Below are 19,446 nucleotides of genomic sequence, written 5' to 3' on the forward strand. Positions count from 1 at the left end.
TCTCTAAGTGTCATAGAAGGTGTGAAAAGTGCATTGCTAGAGAGAGATTGTTTGTCTGAGAGTCCCGGAGTCAGTGAAAGCCCAGATCTAGTTATCTTTTTTTGGCTGAGGCACTTGGGATTAAGAGACTTGGCCAGGGTCACACAGCTAGGAAACATTAAATGTCTGAGGCTGGATTTGTTTGAACTCAGGTCTTTCTGCCTTCAGGGCTGGTGCTCCACCTACTGCACCACCTAGCTGCCCTGATCTGGTTATTATCTCTACTGACTATGAACCCTCATGAAGAAAAATAGAAAATATAGTCCCCATTGTCAAGGAACTCATTCCATTGCGGGGGGGGGGGGGGGGGGGGGGGGGAGAGAGAAGAGAAGAGAGAGAGAGAAAGAAAAAGAAAGAGTTAGCTGTAAGGTGGTTAAAAGAGCCTAGTTCTCCCAGCTTCAGAATGGATGGCAAAGCCTATATATGGTCATTAGGGACACTGTCAATTCCTGGAAGTCTGGTGGGCATGGTCATAGAGCAGATATTAAGGCCTAGTGGGCTAAAGAGGATGGTGGGAATCAACATGTATTTATTAAGTGCTTATTGTCTACCAACCACAAATAGTGGTCCTCTGTCTTACTGGAAGGATTGCCATTGCAACTGTCTATGCCAAAAACAAGGGCTGAGAGAATCACCTTGGAAAGGAAAGAGCAGGACATTGCGTGGCAATAGTATCGGGACTCTGGATTCCCTTTGGAGTGCTGTTAATATGAGTTCCTAGTTACATGAGTTAATATTAGCTCTAGTTACAAGTTGAGTGATATTGGTCAAGTCATTTAATCTCTCTGAATCTCAGTTTCCTCATCTGTAAAATAGGAATAATAATAACTGCCTCCTAGAGTTGTTATAATTTTCAAATGATCTGATGTGTATAAAATGCCTTACAAATATTATTGTATTAATGCTAGTTATTTTTATAACAGCTAGGGAGTTTAAGTCATGAAGACTGGAGTTGAAATTCAGCCTCCCATACATATTGCTGTGCGATCCTCAATATATTACATGAGATTTTTATTTTTTATTTTTTTAGCAGAGACTGAATAATTCATCCATTGTCAGGGAGGTAGAATATATGTCCATGAAGGTTGTTTTGAACTTTAAACTTCAAAGAATGAATTGGGAATATAAATTGATAGATCACAGTCAGCATACACTATTTGTTTAGAGTAAGGCTAAGTGATTATTGAGACTCAGAGACCTTGAAGTTATACCGTAGTTATTTTTTTAAGAATCCCCCCAAAATAATACATCACTTGTACAGAATTCCCATTTCATTAGTAAGGTGGAATACTGGAAAATGGACTGGAATTTCCCACAGAAAAGGGAATGGAAAAGAAGTGGCATTAGCATTTGAAAGCCTTTGACAGGTAACATAGCAAATGATGGCCTTCGAGTGCCTGTCCACAATCAAGTATCCTCACACGGAATTTCGTCCTATGCTAAAAATGATCTGGGGACAGAATAAGACCCCCTCTATCAAGAGGCTTCATATAATCATCTGTCTTTAGAATGATTCTGTAAACCACCTTGTTTTGTTTGGGAAGGAAGCCCATTGAGAAGGGTGACAAGACACCTTCCTTCCAGGAGAGACTTTATCCAATGCAGAGACCTGAAGAAAGTTGGCACGGTAGAGTGAAGAAAGATCAATAACTATTTCTTTTTCAAGACCCAACTTGGTTATAATTTCCCCCTCTGATAGATCAGAACTCCAACAAAGGCTATGCTTTTCTGATGAGGAAAGGTTGGGTATGCTATAGACCTCCTCATGGAGGTAGCTGAGTGGTACAGTTGACAGAGCTGTGGTGTTCAGAAGGCCCAAGTTCAGATCACACTAGCTGTGGGATCCTGGGAAATTTGCTTTATCTCTCTCCCCCTCAGTTTCTTCATCTATAAAATGGAGATAATCATAGCACCTAACTCACAGGGTTGTTGTGAGGATATAATTACATATGTATTTTATATTTATACACACTTATGTACAAACATATATTGGCAGTCCCTAAAGACATGTGAATAACTATTATTATTTCTGTTTTAGTGGTTAAATAGCCTTTTAAACATCAGGCCAACAATATTTGCTGCTATTGTCTGCATATGTGCTGTATGTCTAGCATTGTGCTTAAGACAAAGAATGTGTAAGAATACTTTTGTGATTAGAATTTAGAATTTTTTTCTTTTCTTTTCTTTTTGTTTAAAATGCTTCTTTCCTAGCCTAGTCACTCATCGCTAGACTAAAAATTGTTATGTGTAGGCCAGGTTTTTTTTATTCATAGGTTATGAAAAATTAAGAAAGCATTCATAATAGTGGCAACTGTTCCAAAGGGAATGTCTAATGTGCAGTCAGGCTCTGAAACAAGTAATTAAAACCAAGATGAACTGCTTTGGACAAAACCAATATAAGGATGTTTGAAATGTGTACTTGAAAGTAAGTTCCTATGATTTCACCATGACACATTTAGCAGCCACATCTTGCCAAGTGTTTGAAATTCTTTATAGAGAACATGAATGTTATATATAGACACAGATATATCACACACACACATGAGATTACAAAAGGTAATTTCTCAAAAAACCAGGCCTCAACAGTGTTATTTGCTATTGTGTCTCTTGTCTCTTTGCATTTGGCCTACTAGTTCCTCTCAATATCTTGCAACAGATTTTCCTACATCATCTAGAAGGAGACCCTTAAAAGTTATATGCATTGGAGGAACCCATTAAAAGTGTAGGTAAATGCACTTGTTGAACTTAAATCATTCTCTAATTAAGGTGGTCACTTTCATTACACTGAGCTGTCTAGAGTGACTAGCTCACTGTTTTCAGCAAAAGTTCTGGTACATTCTCCCAAGTGAATATCTAAGGAAAGGCATAAGGTTAAAAAGACAACAGCTTAAGGAGGTCTTATAATCCAGAGCTCTACATGAGCTTCTCTCTTGACAGAGGGAGGTCTAAAAAAATCTTTTTTTTTTTTCTCCAATGTGCATTCTTACCAAGAATCCCTTTGTCTTGCAGATGAGCTCAGTGAAAATGTTAAGACCTCGTCTCCATAGCATCCTTTTCAAGCTCACATTTGAAGAACACGTAAACAACATCAAACCAGGCATCATGGCAGTAACTCTAGCCTGTGAAGAAATGAAAAAAAGTGAAAGCTTTAATCGACTTTTAGAGCTGGTACTCCTAGTTGGCAACTACATGAACTCAGGCTCCCGAAATGCCCAGTCGCTGGGTTTCAACATCAACTTTCTTTGTAAGGTAGGTTGAAATTTAATCGCATTGGTGGAGAAGCTCATGATTTTTGCTTGTGAGAACCATTGTGGCTGCTTGCATTACCGATTTAAATTGTTAAAAAAGACACTCAGAAACACCAAAGGAAAAACTGAGTTAGGAAAAGAAGCAGAAAGTTCTTTTGTGCTCCTTCCATGATGTGACCCACGTAGACTTGAATTTCATTGCCCTAGTATTTTCCTCTCTGAGTTCGATTTTAAATGTGATTTAGAAATCTGAAAACTCCAGCCTTCACTCGAGTCATAATGAATATGAATCACTCTTTAAGCTCTCATTTTATACCGACTAAGACAAAATAAAAGATTATTAAATAAATGGAAAATGGATGAGATGAGGTTGTTGAGTACTTAAGCCTTTGTATGCCCAGGCATGCATGCAAATTAGGCATGGCTTAACTAGTTTTTACTATGTACAGAGACTGCACTGTAATACATCTGGAATATGGGGATTGGGCATGCAACCTTTATATTCCTGAGCAAAATCTCACAACTCTTTTCTTTATCATTGAATTGAATACAATCCCTCTTGCCAACCCTAAAGAAAAAGGAATGCTTTAGCAGTTAATCACATGTTTGCTTTTGTATTACTCATTTTTCAGTGATTTGATTTATTTTCCTTTTCAACATTTGCTGGTTCCAGAAATCTCTTGCATTAATTGAAAGTTTGAATTCCGTAGTGAATTGAGTATCATATTTGGACTTGATGACTGCTTTGCTTTTGCTGGTGTTTTAAGGACTAATATCTGTAGTAGACATTATAGGAAGTGAGTGTGCATTCCTCAGATGGTCCTAGGTACCTTTTTCCAGATGAGCTCTGTCTCCTACAGAGAGGGCTAACTAGACATCTTCCACAGGTATCAAATTAGAAAGCAGCTTGAGAAAAAGCCCAGATTTGACAAGGAGTAGGCCTCCTTAGACACATGACAATTCCCTGTTCTGGGTGGTTTGGGGATTTTTTTTCCTCTTTCACATCTGAAGATAGAGAGTATGAGTTTTTAATTATATATTTGAGGAATTCCAGATCTTGTAAGAAAGGTAAGACACATTTATTATTTGTGTGATAAATGAAGGCAAGCATTATCTATAGGTCTTGATATTTATTATTTTTGTCTTGAACCTGTGACAGATCTGTGTAAAGAGTTCTCAGTGAGGGACCTGAACTGATCCAGCTTATCACCTGTTCTGTGATGAGAAGCCTTCAGTTTAGGACTTGCCAATTACCTAGTCCCTCCCTCTGCATTGTGAAAGGGCAGAGGCTCTTCCTGACTTCTCAGCCAGGGTGGCCATTCATCAAATAACAAACATTGGAGTTGGGGTCATAGGCGCTAAGCTATTCTACACTTACCATGTGAGCACAGGCAGGGCTTCAGCCTCTTGGGCTCTTGTCACTGGAACCATCATTTGGAGACTATACTTGTATTGCTCTAGTATCTCCTAGGATTATCTGTCCTAATCCCAGTGGCCATTTAACCCAACCTCTATGTGAAGGGAATTTTCTCTTCTTGAAAATCCTTGAGGAAGCGAACCATCCCACCCCACCTTTGTGGCAGCTCAAATTATTAGGACATTGAGTCTAAACCAGCCTCTCTTGCCATCAGTTGTCTTTGATTCCTTCCAAGTGGAAGAATTCTTAATTCTTTTCCACATAACAGCCCTGCAAATATTCGGAGACACCCATCTTGTCATCTTTGGGTCTATTTGTCTTCAGGCTAAACTTGTCCAGTTCCTTCAAGTGATCCTCACATGTAGTGATCCCAAAGTCATTCATCATCCTAAATATGCCCTAGTATATCAATTTCCTTAACATTTTGTGCTTAAATCTGGACACAAATGATGTTTGATTGGGGCCAGGTCCAGTAGGATGACACTCTCACTCTCCTTAGAAACGGTTTCCTTTAATGCAGTATAGGATCAAATGTGCTTTTTTAAAACTGTGTCATCACTTCATTAACCCATACTGACCTTACAGTCCTCAAAAACTTTCCAATCTTTTCCAGAACTTCGCTCTGGCCATGCCTCTCCTGTATTGGACTTAAGTTCATTTTCTTGAACAAAGTGCAAGACATTCCATTCATTGCTATTGAATCCCATTGTATTTGATTCGGTGCAGTGCTTTGGGCTGTCCTTTGGATCGTTGCTCCATGTGAAGATATCTATCTCACCTTTAGGCTTTCTGCCAAGTTGAGGAGCCTTTAAATAGCATAGAACCAAGCCCACCTTCCTGGGACCCTCCACCAAAAAGCCCTTGCCCAATTGCCCCATTGATACCGAGAGTCTTTTTTTTTTTTTAACAGAACGCCTGGCCATCCAATGAGTTCTGAATCCATTGGGAATTGTATTAGCAATGAATACAGAAACACCCCAAATGAGTTTTGAAAAAAAATGAACCTTATGTTGTTTGTTAATTTTTTTAGATAATTTAAGATTTTACGACAAGATTTCTGCCAAAGGATTCTTTGTTTTTTAACTGAAAAGTTCTACCACTGTGGAAGAATTTGAGAACCACAATTTGAGAGAACTGTTCTCTTTTTCTCCATGTTTTCTACAAGATGGTATGAGATGCTTTAGAAAAAGCTTTGCAAAAATCTGGTTAAACTTTTTGTCTGGCATCCCCTTCCTCTATTCATTAGTAATCCTATCACAAAAAGAAAATGTGGTTATTCTTACCAGGTCTACTTCATTCATTCATTCATTCATTCAAGCCTTTTATTTGCAAAATATATGCATGGGTAATTTTTCTTTTTTTCTTTTTTTAATTTTTATTTAATAATGACTTTATATTGACAGAATCCATGCCAGAGTAATTTTTTTACAACATTATCCCTTGCACTCGTTTCTGTTCCGAAAAATTGGAACTGGTTTGAATCATCTCATTGTTGAAGAGAGAGCCTCATCCATCAGAATTGATCATTGTATAGTTTTGTTGTTGCCATGTACAATAATCTCCTGATTCTGCTTATTTCCCTTAGCATCAGTTCACGTAAGTCTCTCTAGGCCTCTCTGAAATCATCCTGCTGGTCATTTCTTACAGAACAATAATATTCCATAACACTCATATACCTCAATTTACTCAACCATTCTCCGATTGATGGGCATCCACTCAGTTTCCAGTTCCTCGTCACTACAAAAAGGGCTGCCATGAACATTTTTGTACATACAGGTTTCTTTCCCTCCTTTAAGATATCTTTGGGATATAAGCCCAGTAGTAACATTGCTGGGTCAAAGGATATGCACAGTTTGATAACTTTTTCAGTATAATTCCAAATTGCTCTCCAGAATGGTTGGATCTGTTCACAACTCCACCAACAATGTATTAGTGTCTCAGTTTTCCCACATCCCCTCCAAATTCAAGCATTATCTCTTCCTGTCATCTTAGTCAATCTGACAGGTGAGTAGTGGTATCTCAGAGTTGTCTTAATTTGCATTTCTCTGATCAGCAGTGATTTGGAGCACCTTTTCATGTGAGTAGAAATAGTTTCAATTTCTTCATCTGAAAATTTTTCATATCCTTTGACCATTTATCCGTTGGAGAATGGTTTGATTTCTTATAAATTAGAGTCAATTTTCTATATATTTTAGAAATGAGGCCTGTGTCAGAATCTTTGAATGTACAAATGTCTTTCCAGTTTATTGCTTCCCTTCTAATCTTGTCTGCATTAGTTTTATTTGTACAAAAACTTTTTAACTTAATATAATCAAAATTATCTATTTTGTGATCAATAATGATTTCCAGTTCTTTGGTCACTAATTCCTTCCTCCTGCACAGGTCTGAGAAGTAAACTTTCCTATGTTATTCTGATGTATTTATAATCTCATTCTTTGTGCCTAGGTCATGAACCCATTTTGACCTTATCTTGGCATACCGTGTTAAATGTGGGTCAGTGTTTAGTTTTTGCCATACTAGTTTCCACTTTTCCCAGCATTTTTTTGTCAAACAGTGAGTTCTTATCTCAAAAGCTGGAGTCTTTTGGTTTGTCAAACACTAGATTGCTGTAGTTATTGACTATTTTGTCCTGTGAACCTAACCTATTCCACTGATCGACTAGTCTATTTTTAGCCAATACCAAATGGTTTTGATGACCACTGCTTTATAATATAGTTTTTAGATCTGGTACAGCTAGGCCACCTTCATTTGATTTTTTTTCCCCATCAATTCCCTTGAAATCCTTGATCAGGTCTACTCTTGATGAAGCCATGCCCCTTCTTTGTGATTACTTCTTCTGATTCTCCATGTTCACTCATCATCTCTTTAACGGTTCCTCCATGACTTTTCCTCAGAATTGAAGGCAAATTGACTGGCCTATGCTTTACACTCTGTTTTCTTCCTTTTTTTTTGGAAGTTGGAACATCATTTTCCTTCTCCAGTCCTGTGTTACCTTTGCATTTTCTAGGTTCATTCCAGTATCATTAACAATGGCTGGGCAATTCTGTCTACCAGTGTTTTCAAGACCTGAGGATGTAGTTCATCAGAGTCAGGTGATGTGAATTTGAGAGGGACAACTGGGGCTCTTTAATGCTGGTTCAGTTTCCATTGTAAAGGAACTTGGCCAAGAGCAGAAGCACCAGTTGAATAGCTGTCTCTGCCTTCTCTCCTGTCCGTTACCATTGTACTATGCACCCTAGGTGAAGACCTTCCCCTTTCTTAGATATTCCTTTCCATGTGAATATCACTACAAAGTCTCAAACCAAACAAACCTTCTTTTTATTATCCTTAGCTTCTCTCTTCTGATCCTTAGTATTCCTGACACACTTTCACAGTACTCTGCCTTGCTCTTCTATTCATCTTTTGCACATTTCTTTTAAAATCTAATTTGGCTTGTGAGTGTCTTATGCCTACACATCAGTATTGTCAGACAAATCTCATTTTTCCTCCTCATTGAAATTGTTTCTCTTTATGTCGAGCATTTCCCATTCCTCCTGGCTGACTTCCCCCTGAAGCATTTAGTCCATGGGATCATCCTACCTATGTTTCCTTTGACCCTTTTAAAAATACCTATCAATGATGGTCCCTTAGGTCACGAGAGATTTGGTAATTGTTTTTTTTTTTTTTTTCTTTTTGGTACCAACCTTTGAGATAAGGAAACTCACTTCACAAATTCAAATCTGTAACTGTTACACACTTTTTTAGTTGAAAGCTTCTTACTCATGAGATGTAAGCAAATGGGGAATGGGTTCTCTTAGAGAGCATTCTCTTTCTCTTTCCTGAAGGTCTTCAAGCAAAGGCTGGGCTACCTTTTGATGAGTATGAATCAGTGAGGGTTGAGTTTGTAATGAGTTGGGCTAGATGACTATTCCAGTCCCTTTTGACTCCTAGATTTTGTTATCTTGTAGTTTTGCTCTACAGGTTTGAGTCCAGGAGAGTTGCTTGTAGCCCCAAGAGGGTGTGATTTTTCCAGTGTGAGCCTGTGGAAGGCAGTAAACCCAGGAAGTCCGTTTTTCAGTCAGAACTATCAGATTCCCTACACAGCATGGTCCACTGGAAAATGGTCTCAGGCAGGGAAACTCTTTCAAAACCAGGGTCAGAAAATGACCACCTGTGTGATTTTATCTTAGACAAGTTGTTGAACATGTATGGGTGGGATTAACTTTTTGAATCAGTGAAATGAGGGGTTTATGGGAATGTGCCTCAGAGGTCCCCTCTAGTGTGCCAGTGTGAACTCTGGCCTTGTGTCTAGTTAGTGCTCTTTATAAAATGAAAAATATAAAAATATATCAAAACTAAATATCATCTACATGTATAATTTTTTAAAAATGCCATTTGTTTATATAGAACCTTTATTTCCAAATACCTTCTTTACTTTGGCCTTTCTCTCATGACAAAGAATAAGGGAGAGGGAGAGAAAGAGAAAGAGGGAGGGTGAGTGAGAGAAAACGGGAGGGAAGTGAGAATGGAGAGGTGACAGAGAAGGGAGGGGAGGAGAGGAAAGAGGGACATTGAGAGCAGTTCAGATTTTTTTGCCATAATTGATCAATTCTGTCACATTTTTTGCTCTTTTTTACCCAATGGGAAAACATTTTGCTAATGGATACCTCTCTCAGAGGAGGAAGGGATAGAGATATAGCAGATAGGTAGGCAATGTATAAACAAAAGCCATCAATTAATTAAAAAAAAAGAATTAGGAAGGGAAGGAGAAAGCCCAAGAATAAGTGCAAGAACTTGTTGTTTATCACACGTGCAAACATCAGCTGAGGCTGAGAGTGCAGGTCTTGTTTCCTACTCAGAGGCCCTCTTCCAGTGTGACAATAAAACAAGACCTGTATCTTCTTTCCTTATTTTCAGGGTGTAGCTTGATCATTATAATGACCAAATATTAGGGAGGTCTTGTCACCGTTCTTTCCATTTGGGTTATAGCCATTGGGTATAGAATGGTTCTGTTTATTTTATGTTGGTTCACTTCATAGTGATCCTCTTTGTATTTTTCATGTATTCTTCATTTCTTTTAGCAAGTCAGGTTCCATTTCACTAATGCACCACATTTTAGGAGAAAAGCTGTTCTTAAATATTAGTAATACCCCTTTTTTCTTTAATTAATATGCTTTGAAGAGTGCCCCCATTTTACATATACATTTTCTATTTATATCATTCATACTTTTTACACATAAATGGGTTTCTTTGAAACAAGAATGAGTAAGTTATTTATACTTTGAAACAAAAGAGAACATTAATCTTACAGGCAAATTTTATACTTCCAGACTCTGTTTGGGAGATTGCCTTCTTCCTGTCATCTACCTGTCAAATAAAAGTTCTTCTATACAGCACTGATCTGACATGTATCACTAGAGGTATGCTCAAAGGATTTAACACAAAGATTTTTGCCATCTTCAAATAAAATAAAAATAATCTACTGGGAAATGGTATCATGTAGTAAAAGAGAGACCTAAGGATTTTTAAATCTCTTTCTTCCTCCATCCTTCCCTGTTCTCCCACACCCACTTCAACATGTACATGCATGCATAAGCATGCGCACACATGCTGTCTCTCTGTTTCTCTCTCCTTCATGTTCTCTTCCCCTTCTTCCCTTTCCTCTTTTCCCACTCCTTCTGTCTCTCCCTTTCCCTCCTTTCTTTCTGTGTCTCTTTGTTTCTCTGTGTGTGCCTCCCATTGATTTTTCATCCTTTGGGAAATGCCTTCTAGGGAACTACTTGTTATTAGGAAAAAGAAATACTGTCTGCTATTTGCAAACATATAATTGTGAAGACAAAATGCAGGCAGTTGGTTGTAACTGTGTCGAATGGCAGAGATGTTAACTGGACTCCATAAGGAGAACACCGTTATGTAAATTGTTCTGAACTGAATTAGCCAGATACTAAAGCATGATTAGCTGTGGTTGCTGAAAACTTGAAGCTAAAGTTTCAGAGAATAATTGGATACTGTTCTTTCTCAACTATATCTTCAGAAAGGGGTGGGGGGGGGGGAACTGTCCCTCCTAACCCACTGATTATGCTAAAAATAAATGACACCATTTTTCCCACCTAAATTGTTCTAATGCTAATTTCCATTTTCAGTGATGTTAAGAACACAATTTGCTGCTTTCAGCAAGAAGCCTTAGACCATTTGAGTATACACTTAATTACGAAGGACCTAAGGCCTACATTGTGGAGTCTGCCAAACGTATGGTGAAGTTTGATAATGTCCCTGGACAATGCCACGTTGGATATTTTGCTTGTAGTAGATGACAAGCTCCTTAAGGGCAAGAATAGTTTTATTTTTCATCTAGCATGGTGCCTGATGCAGTAAATGCTCATTCAACTGAAATGAATCTGAAGCTCCCAGTTGAGGTTCTGGGCAGTATAATGGATGAGGCTCTAGACCGGGAGTCCAGAAGATAGGAGTTTGAATTGTACGTCAGCTGTGGAACTCTGCCGAGGTGATCGGGCTGATTATCCCACTCGGCTTCTGGGATCTAGTATTCATTTTATACAATATTTAATACCTTGGAAATGGACAGGACTTGATTTATTTTTTTGTTGATTGTCTAGGCTTAAGAAAGTGATGGAGAAAATGTAATCAAATTTCCCAGAGTTCCCACTTGACCTCTCTTAGCCCATTTCTGTTTGGATTCTTATGAGGTGCTAAGTAAGTGGAATTGAGGAGACAGTGGTTAAATTTAGTTTAGCATTGATTTAATCCTACAATAAATAATGGTTTCCTAGTGATAGAATGATTGGTGTGTACTCACTGTACAGCATATAAGCAAGAAGCTTTCAGGGCCAGGAGGACAAACGCACTAAGGGACAAGCCCAGTAGCGGACAAGACCACTAGAACACAAGCCCACTAGAAGGTCTCGGAGGAGGAGACAAATTCATTCCATCTTCCACTTTTGTGCTGGCTGGAGACGTTCCTGGCAGAGGGAAAGGACTAGCGGCAGGAGCTCTCGGAACCAAGGAGAGAGATAGGCCTCTAAGAAAGCTAAGTAGGCCCAAGGAAGGAGACGAGACTTGGAAAAAGACAATAAAGGATTTTGACTTTAATATCTGGCTACATTTGGGGTGATTACTCCGAACTGAAACTAAGGCTGCCTCCAGAAGCCCCCCAAGAAACCTGCTCCCAAAAAGCATTAAATTTTAGAGAAGAATATTACACATTTCCTCTGTAATAATAATTATATGGATGATAATTAGAACCTCGCTCATGGGGCTGTTATGAGAATCTAATGAAATAATGTGTAATCTACTTTTGAAACCCTCAGGTACCTTATAAATCCTAATCATTATTATTAATAATTACTATTATTAGAGACAGTTGGGTGGTACAGAGAGAGCCCTGGACCTGGAATTAGGAAGGCCTCAAATATGGCCTCAGACATTCTTGTCTTTATGATCCTGGGCAAGTCACTTAACTGCTGTTTGCCTCGGTTTCCTTCTCTGTAAAATAGGGATAATGATAGCATCCAACTCCCAGGGTTGCTATAAGAATCTAACAAGGTAATATAAAGCACAGAGTTTCTAGCATGTAGTGGGCACCACACCGATGTTGACTATTGTTATTTCTAGCTGTTCTGCATATATGACATGGCACTTGCTCCATCTCCGTGCCTTTTTTCAATATCTGTCTCCTTCCTTTCACTTCTTAGGCCCACAGCTCTTTTCAGTGCCCTTCTAGAGTGCTCTCTTTCAGAAGGTCTTTGCTGCCTCCTCCCAATTGTTAGTGCTATGCTCTGTGCCTCTCCCAATTTGTGGCTCTGTGTGTGTGTGTGTGTGTGTATGTAGCATTTATTTATTCATCTGTTAGCATCTTCTTAGTAGAAGCTGGTGCTTCCCCAGGAGAATGGAAGGTTCTTGAGCCCAAGGAATTTCTCGTTTTTGCCTTTGTTTCCCCAGAACCTAGCATAACTACTTGGCACACAGTAGAGGCCATAGAAATCTTGGGTGGTCAATCTTGTGATACCCAATTATTATTGCAAGATTTCCTTGATGAGCTTAAATACTTTTCCGATTAGTCATTTGATGAAGCCAAAGTAATCTAATTGGCATTGTCTTAAATTGGCATCATTTCCAGGTATTTTCATGCATTGTGATGTTCCTTTTCCCATGATTTTGCCTTGTTTTTTTCTATTTCTTTTTTTTTTTTTACATTTTAATAGTTTTTTATATTACCAAATACATACAAAGATGGTTTTCAACATATACCCAGTTTTCACCCTCCTTCCCCCAGCTTCTCCCATAGACAATTAAGCAATCCAATATAGATTAAACATGTGCAATTCTTCTGAACTTCTTTTCATATTTGTCATGCGGCCCAAGAAAAATTAGATCAAAAGGTGAAAGAAAAAATAGGAAGGAAAAAAAGCAAAGAAACAAGAACAATTACAACAGAAAATATAGTGAAAATAACTACACTTTGATTCCCATTCAGTCTCTATAGTTCTGTCCCTAGAAGTGGATGGTACTTATCACAAGTCTTTTGGAATTGCCTTGAATCACCTCAGTGTTGAAAAGGACCAAATCTATCATAGTTGATTGTAATGTTCTCTTTAAAATATAGTGTTCTCTGTTGAGGTTTTCTTGGGGTCTCTGGGAGCAGCCTTCATTTCAGTTCAGTAATCACCACACGAGTAGCCAGAGGTTAAAGTCCAAATCCTTTATTGTCTCCCTCAAAGTCTTGTCTCCTTCACTTGGGGCTTGGCTAGTTTTCTGGAGGCCTTTCTCTCTCCTTGGTTCTGAGAGCTTGAGCTTCCTCCTGCCTCCTCTGGCTTCTGAATCTCCCCGACTTCAAAGGTTTGCGCTTCAGCCTTCAGCCACCACAAAGGTGGACAATGGAATGAATGTCTCAGCCTCTAAGAGTTTCTAGTGCGCTTGTCCTTCTTGGCCCTGAGAGCTTCTTGCTTGTATATTGTACACTGAGTACAACACCAATCATTATATCAATAGGAAACCATTATTTGTTGCAGAATTAAATCAATTCTAAACTAGATTTAACCATTGTCTCCTCAATTCTACTTAGTACTTTGTTTCAAGTTCTGGCCCATAACATCTACTTGTAGGATTAAATCAATCATACTGAACCATGCTAAACTAGATAACTATTGTCTCTATCAATTCCACTGACTTAGTATCTTGTAAGAATCCTTTGTTTCAAGTTTAAAGTTCTGGCCCATAACAGTTGATCATCACAAATCTTGCTATTACTGTGTACTATGTTCTCTTGGTTCTATTCACTTCATTCAGCATCTTGGTGAATTTAAGTCAGGGACACAAGGCAGGAATTATTGCTAGTTTTCAGATAAGGAAAGTAAAGGCTCTGACTAAATTCCTGTCCCATTGTCACAAGCCTGGGAAGTTCTTAGCCCTAACTATCCACATACCTGGTTTTGTACCTCGCCATCACTTTCTTAAGAATGCTGCCAATGTTAGGAAAAAGATGGGCAGAAACTCTGAAGTGTCACAATGTATTTGAAAAAGAAATGGCATATATAACAGGGCTTCTTAAACTTACTCTACTTGTGACCCCTTTTTGGCTGAGAAATTTTTATGTGACCCTGGGTATAAAGCTATATAAAGTATGTATACAAATCAATTATTTACTGATAATAAACGATAATTTCATACCCCTCCATTCAGTTATGAGAGCCCATATGGGGTCACAAACTACAGTTTAAGAAACTGTGGTATATTGTCTATTATAATGACACATGGTTCCTTCTCTTCATAATTCATGACCACCAGACACAAACACCCAGTAATTTATGGGTCAGCCTGGGCTTCAGTATTCTGTGCCTTTGAAATAACTAAGCACCACAGGGTGACTTAAGGAGAGAATATCTGTTGAAAAAGTTGGCTTTGTTCAGATTATTTGATTCTTGACCTTTATTTAAATCCATTGTATTTCATTGTATTGCACTTAATGGATTCTCATTATCATTGTGAACCATGTGTCATTTTTTTTTTCTAGACTGTAACAAGAATGTGCCACCTTTGTGGTTCTGAACCAGTGGGGGAATTTTAAATTTTGTTTTGGAAAAAGAGACAGAGGGAGAGAGGGGGAGATAGGATATATATCTTTCGTGGATTTCTTTGGATGCAATTTTTATTCTATAAAACTCTGCACCAAATAATCTTTAAACAGCATACTGTAATGTTTACTGAAGTAGATTATTATATAAATGTACACAGAACATGAAATCATGTGGAAATGTATATGGTACTTTTAATAGAAATTTTCAGTCAGATAGATCCTATCTCTCATTCATGTCTAACATATTGGCTTTGCAGATGGTCAGATGGCATACTTTGGCAGAGATCTTGATAGTTATCTAACCTAGTCCATAAAGAAAAAGAGCCCTTCCTGTACCATCCTTGCCAAGTGGCTAGACTCTCTGGGCAACTCCATCCCTTTGGGGATGGCTCTGGTGACTCTGATGTTGATTCTGACATCAAGTGAAAATGGGCTTCTTTGTGTCTTCCTCTGCCACTTTCAGGACCTTCCCTTTGAGGCCCAAAGGACAAGTCCTTCAACATACTTGAAGAAACCTCTCAAGTTCTCCTACTTTTCTCTAAGCTAAACACATCCAGTTCTTTCAACTGATCCTCATTTGACAAAGACCCCCAAACCTTCGCCCATCCTGGTTGCCGCCTTCTAGTCACTCTCCAATTTACCAATGCCCTTCTTTTTTATTATTATGGCTTTTTATTTACAAGTTCTATGCATGGGTAATTTTTCAGCACTGACAATTGCCAAACCTTCTGTTCCAATTTTTCCCCTCCTTCCCCCCTCCCCCAGATGGCAGGTTGACCAATACATGTTAAATATTTTAAAGTATAAGTGAAATATTAATATATGTATACATATCTATACAGTTATTTTGCTGTACAAGAAGAATTGGACTTTGAAATAGCGTACAATTAACCTGTGAAGGAAATCAAAAATGCAGGCAGACAAAAAGAGAGGGATTGGGAATTCTGTGTAGTGGTTCACACTCATTTCCCAGAGTTCTTTCACTGGGTGTAGCTGGTTCAATTCATTATTGCTGTATTGGAACTGATTTAGTTCATGTCATTGTTGAAGAGGGCCACTTCCATCAGAATTGATCATCATATAGTCTTGTTGTTGAAGTATGTAATGATCTCCTGGTCCTGCTCATTTCACTCAACATCAGTTCATGTCAGTCTCTCCAGGACTTTCTGAAATCATCCTGCTGGTCATTTCTTACAGAACAATAATATTCCATAACGTTCACAATCCACAATTTATTCAACCATTCTCCAATTGAGGGGCATCCACTCAGTTTCCAATTTCTGGCCACTACAAAGAGATCTGTCACAAACATTCTTGCACATACAGGTCCCTTTTCCTTCTTTAAGATCTCTTTGGGATATAATCCCAGTAGTAACACTATTGGATCAAAGGGTATGGACAGTCTGATAACTTTTTTAGCATAGTTCCAAATTGCTCTCCAGAGTGGCTGGATGTGTTCACAATTCCACCAACAATGTATCAGTGTCCCAGTTTTCCCACAGCTCCTTCAGCATTCCACATTATCTTTCCCTGTCATTCTAGCCAATCTGATAAGTGTGTAGTGCTATCTCAGAGTTGTCTTAATTTGCATTTCTCTGATTAATAATGACTTGGAGCATCTTTTCATATGGCTAGAAATAGTTTCAATTTCTTCATCTGAGAATTGTCTTTTTATCTCCTTTGACCATTTATCAATTGGAGAATGGCTTGATTTCTTCTAAATTAAAGTCAATTCTCTCTGTATTTTGGAAATGAGGCTTCTATCACAATCTTTGACTGTAAAAATGTTTTCCCAGGTTATTGTTTCCCTTCTCATCTTGTCTGCATTAGTTTTGTTTGTACAGAAGCTTTTTAATTTGATATAATCAAAATTGTCTATTTTGTGATCAATAATGATCTCTAGTTCTTCTTTGGTCACAAATTCCTTCCTCTTCCACAGGTCTGAGAGGTAAATTATCCTATGTTCTTCTAATTATTTATAATCTCATTCTTTATGCCTAGGTCATGGACCCATTTTGACCTTATCTTGGTGTACGGTGTTAAGTGTGGGTCAGTGCCTAATTTCTGCCATATTAATTTCCAGTTTTCCCAGCAGTTTTTGTCAAACAGTGAATTCTTATTCCAAAAGCTGGGGTCTTTGGGTTTGTCAAGCACTAGATTATTAAATTTATTGACTATTTTGTCCTTTGAACCTAACCTATTCCAGTGATCAACTAGTCTATTTCTTAGCCAATACCAAATGGTTTTGGTAACTGCTGCTTTATAGTATAATTTTAGATCTGGTACAGCTAGGCCACCAGCATTTCATTTTTTTTCATTAGTTCCCTTGACATTCTTGACCTACCAATGCCCTTCTTAAACTATGGCTCAACAACTGAATTCAGTACTCCAAGTGAGAGTTGACTAGGGCAATTTCCAGAAACTATAGTATCCTAAATGCAGGCCAAGATCATATTAGCTTTTTGGGCTGCCCCATCACAATGTTAACTCAGACTGAGCTTAAATCCAAGCAGACCTCTAGATCTTTTTCAGAACTCCCATTCTGTATCCAGACCTTTCTCTTTTATTTGTGAAGTTAACTTTTTTGTACTGAAGGGCAAGGTTCAAATTTCATTTAAATAAATTTAAGCCAGTGATCTATTCTGGGGGCAACATTATCTCATTTGCTTCTCAGATCAGCCTTGGGATTCTGGGGAGCTAATGTAAGTTGTATTCACCTGCTCTAATAATTGAAGAAACTCTGACCTTAAATGTCTTCTTGTGATCTCTCAGGAGATGACAGTATCGAACATGGAATTCCATCTCTGACCTCTCCTTGTTCTGTGGGTTCTTCTGCTTTGTCGTGTTTCTTTTGGTTTCGTGTCTGACTTAATGGAAGACATCCTTGCTAGATCTGTTGTGTGAGTTTTGGTCCATATCCTTGGCCCTGCTTGTCTTTTATATTATTACCTTTGTTGGAAGATTGTGTTTACAGATCTTCCCCTGGGGGTACATGGCATATTTTGTCAGATTCACAACTTGCATTTCACCTTTTCTGCCCCTTTCAGCTTTTCTCCTTCCTCTTTTTCAATATCAGTACTTGAAAAAGCAGTGGTCACCTACTCTACTGGGTCACACATCGAGTAGATTCATCCTTGCTGGCATTTATTGTTACTTTTTTTTTCCACTAGAAGGCTAAGATACTTTGTCATTATCATAGCTTTTAAAGATACTTACTTTTAATCATATCATCTCAACTCTTCCTCATTGTAACTACTTTCTTTTGAGAAAAATATTTCTAAGATGAAGGACAGATATAGCATATGTTACTTTTTCCTTCTCTGTCATGGGCAAGGAGCCAAGTATTTCCCATCAGGATAGGGGGAAAAGCTTTATGGTTTTTTGAAGGCCAGATGTCACAGAAAAAATTTTTAGCAATATTTAGACAATTTGATTTTTAGGTAGCTTTTTGTTTTCAGTATTAACTTTTCCTGCCTTCCCCCACGGGTCTCCCCCAGAAAATCATACCAATGTCCCTTGAATTAATTTAGTGATTGTTTTCTAAATATCCTGAATTTTGTTTTCATTGGTACAGATCAGTCAGCTGATATTTTCAATGTAACATTTGTTTGTTTTCCCAGAACTTGATTACATCTGTTTAAATATCATCACATTTACAACACTATAGTTAAGGTTGTTTGAAGACTTCATTATAACCCCCAGTTTTCAGTTTATTAAATTCTCTGCAGAGCAGTAGTCTGCAAATGTAATTTGTCTGATCTCAAACTGATTAGTATTCCTTGTCAATACAGTCAGGGACACTTATCATACCTTGACGATGCTTTCCATATTCTTTCCACTTATACTTCTGTATCAAACTTTGGACTTTCCCCTTCTTACTCTCTCCTGATTTTGATTCCTGTCTTTTCTCCTTTTATTGTAATTGAACCTGTGACCACCATCATTGTCCATCACAGTCTATATATAGTCTGTTCATGTGTGGGTTTAATATTGGTGCAGCTTTTACTTTTGAATACATTAAAACTACTACTTTTACATCTACCTCCCATGTGTCTCCATAAGATCTCTAGGGAGAATATGTGAATGCCCAGTGTACAAAGCAGCCAAACATATTGGGCATTGGCCACTTTGGTCTTTTTCTGTTACAGCATTATATTTTACAGTATGTAGATTTCATTTAGCTTCATTTCTGTTTTGGGGATGACAGAAAAGAAATAGTCATGTCAAATAAGAGTGACTATGTTTTCTTAAATAAGACATAGGGTGATGATTTGAAATGGATTTTTAGAGAGAAACAGGATTGATTTATTGGCTCTTGGAAAGCCTGTATATGAATTGATGGGCATAAGCATTCTTAAGTACCAAGTAAGCATTCTTAAACTGAGTTATGACTTTGTGATACTAATTACTAACAACTATACTGAATCGTGAAGTTGAATTGTGGGCATCAGTTTTTAAGTTTTGGAAATTGACAAAATTATAGATTTCTTTTAACTTCATTTGCTATCTTTAAATTTCACACACACACACACACACACACACACACACACACACACACACAAAGTGAGAGAGAACTAGAATAGTTTTACAACTAGAAATGGATAGTGTTAATGAGAGAAGATAATCAGCTACTCTGACTTGACCTTATGGCAGGGATCATCATCTGTCTA

General features: G+C 38.0%; 1 protein-coding gene across 4 annotated transcripts in view; it reads left to right on the top strand.

The window, feature by feature from the left end:
* DIAPH2 (diaphanous related formin 2) overlaps positions 1-19,446 on the top strand; it is a 737,850-nt gene that overhangs the window by 396,479 nt on the left and 321,925 nt on the right. For all 4 annotated transcript variants that reach the window (XM_051967764.1, XM_051967765.1, XM_051967766.1 and 1 more), the window contains one exon: positions 3,049-3,288. In XM_051967764.1, the coding sequence (XP_051823724.1) occupies positions 3,049-3,288 (240 nt within the window). The remainder of the gene's footprint in view (positions 1-3,048; positions 3,289-19,446) is intronic.

The sequence above is a fragment of the Antechinus flavipes genome, chromosome X (assembly GCF_016432865.1).
Source record: "Antechinus flavipes isolate AdamAnt ecotype Samford, QLD, Australia chromosome X, AdamAnt_v2, whole genome shotgun sequence".
NCBI classification, from domain to species: Eukaryota; Metazoa; Chordata; class Mammalia; order Dasyuromorphia; family Dasyuridae; genus Antechinus; species Antechinus flavipes.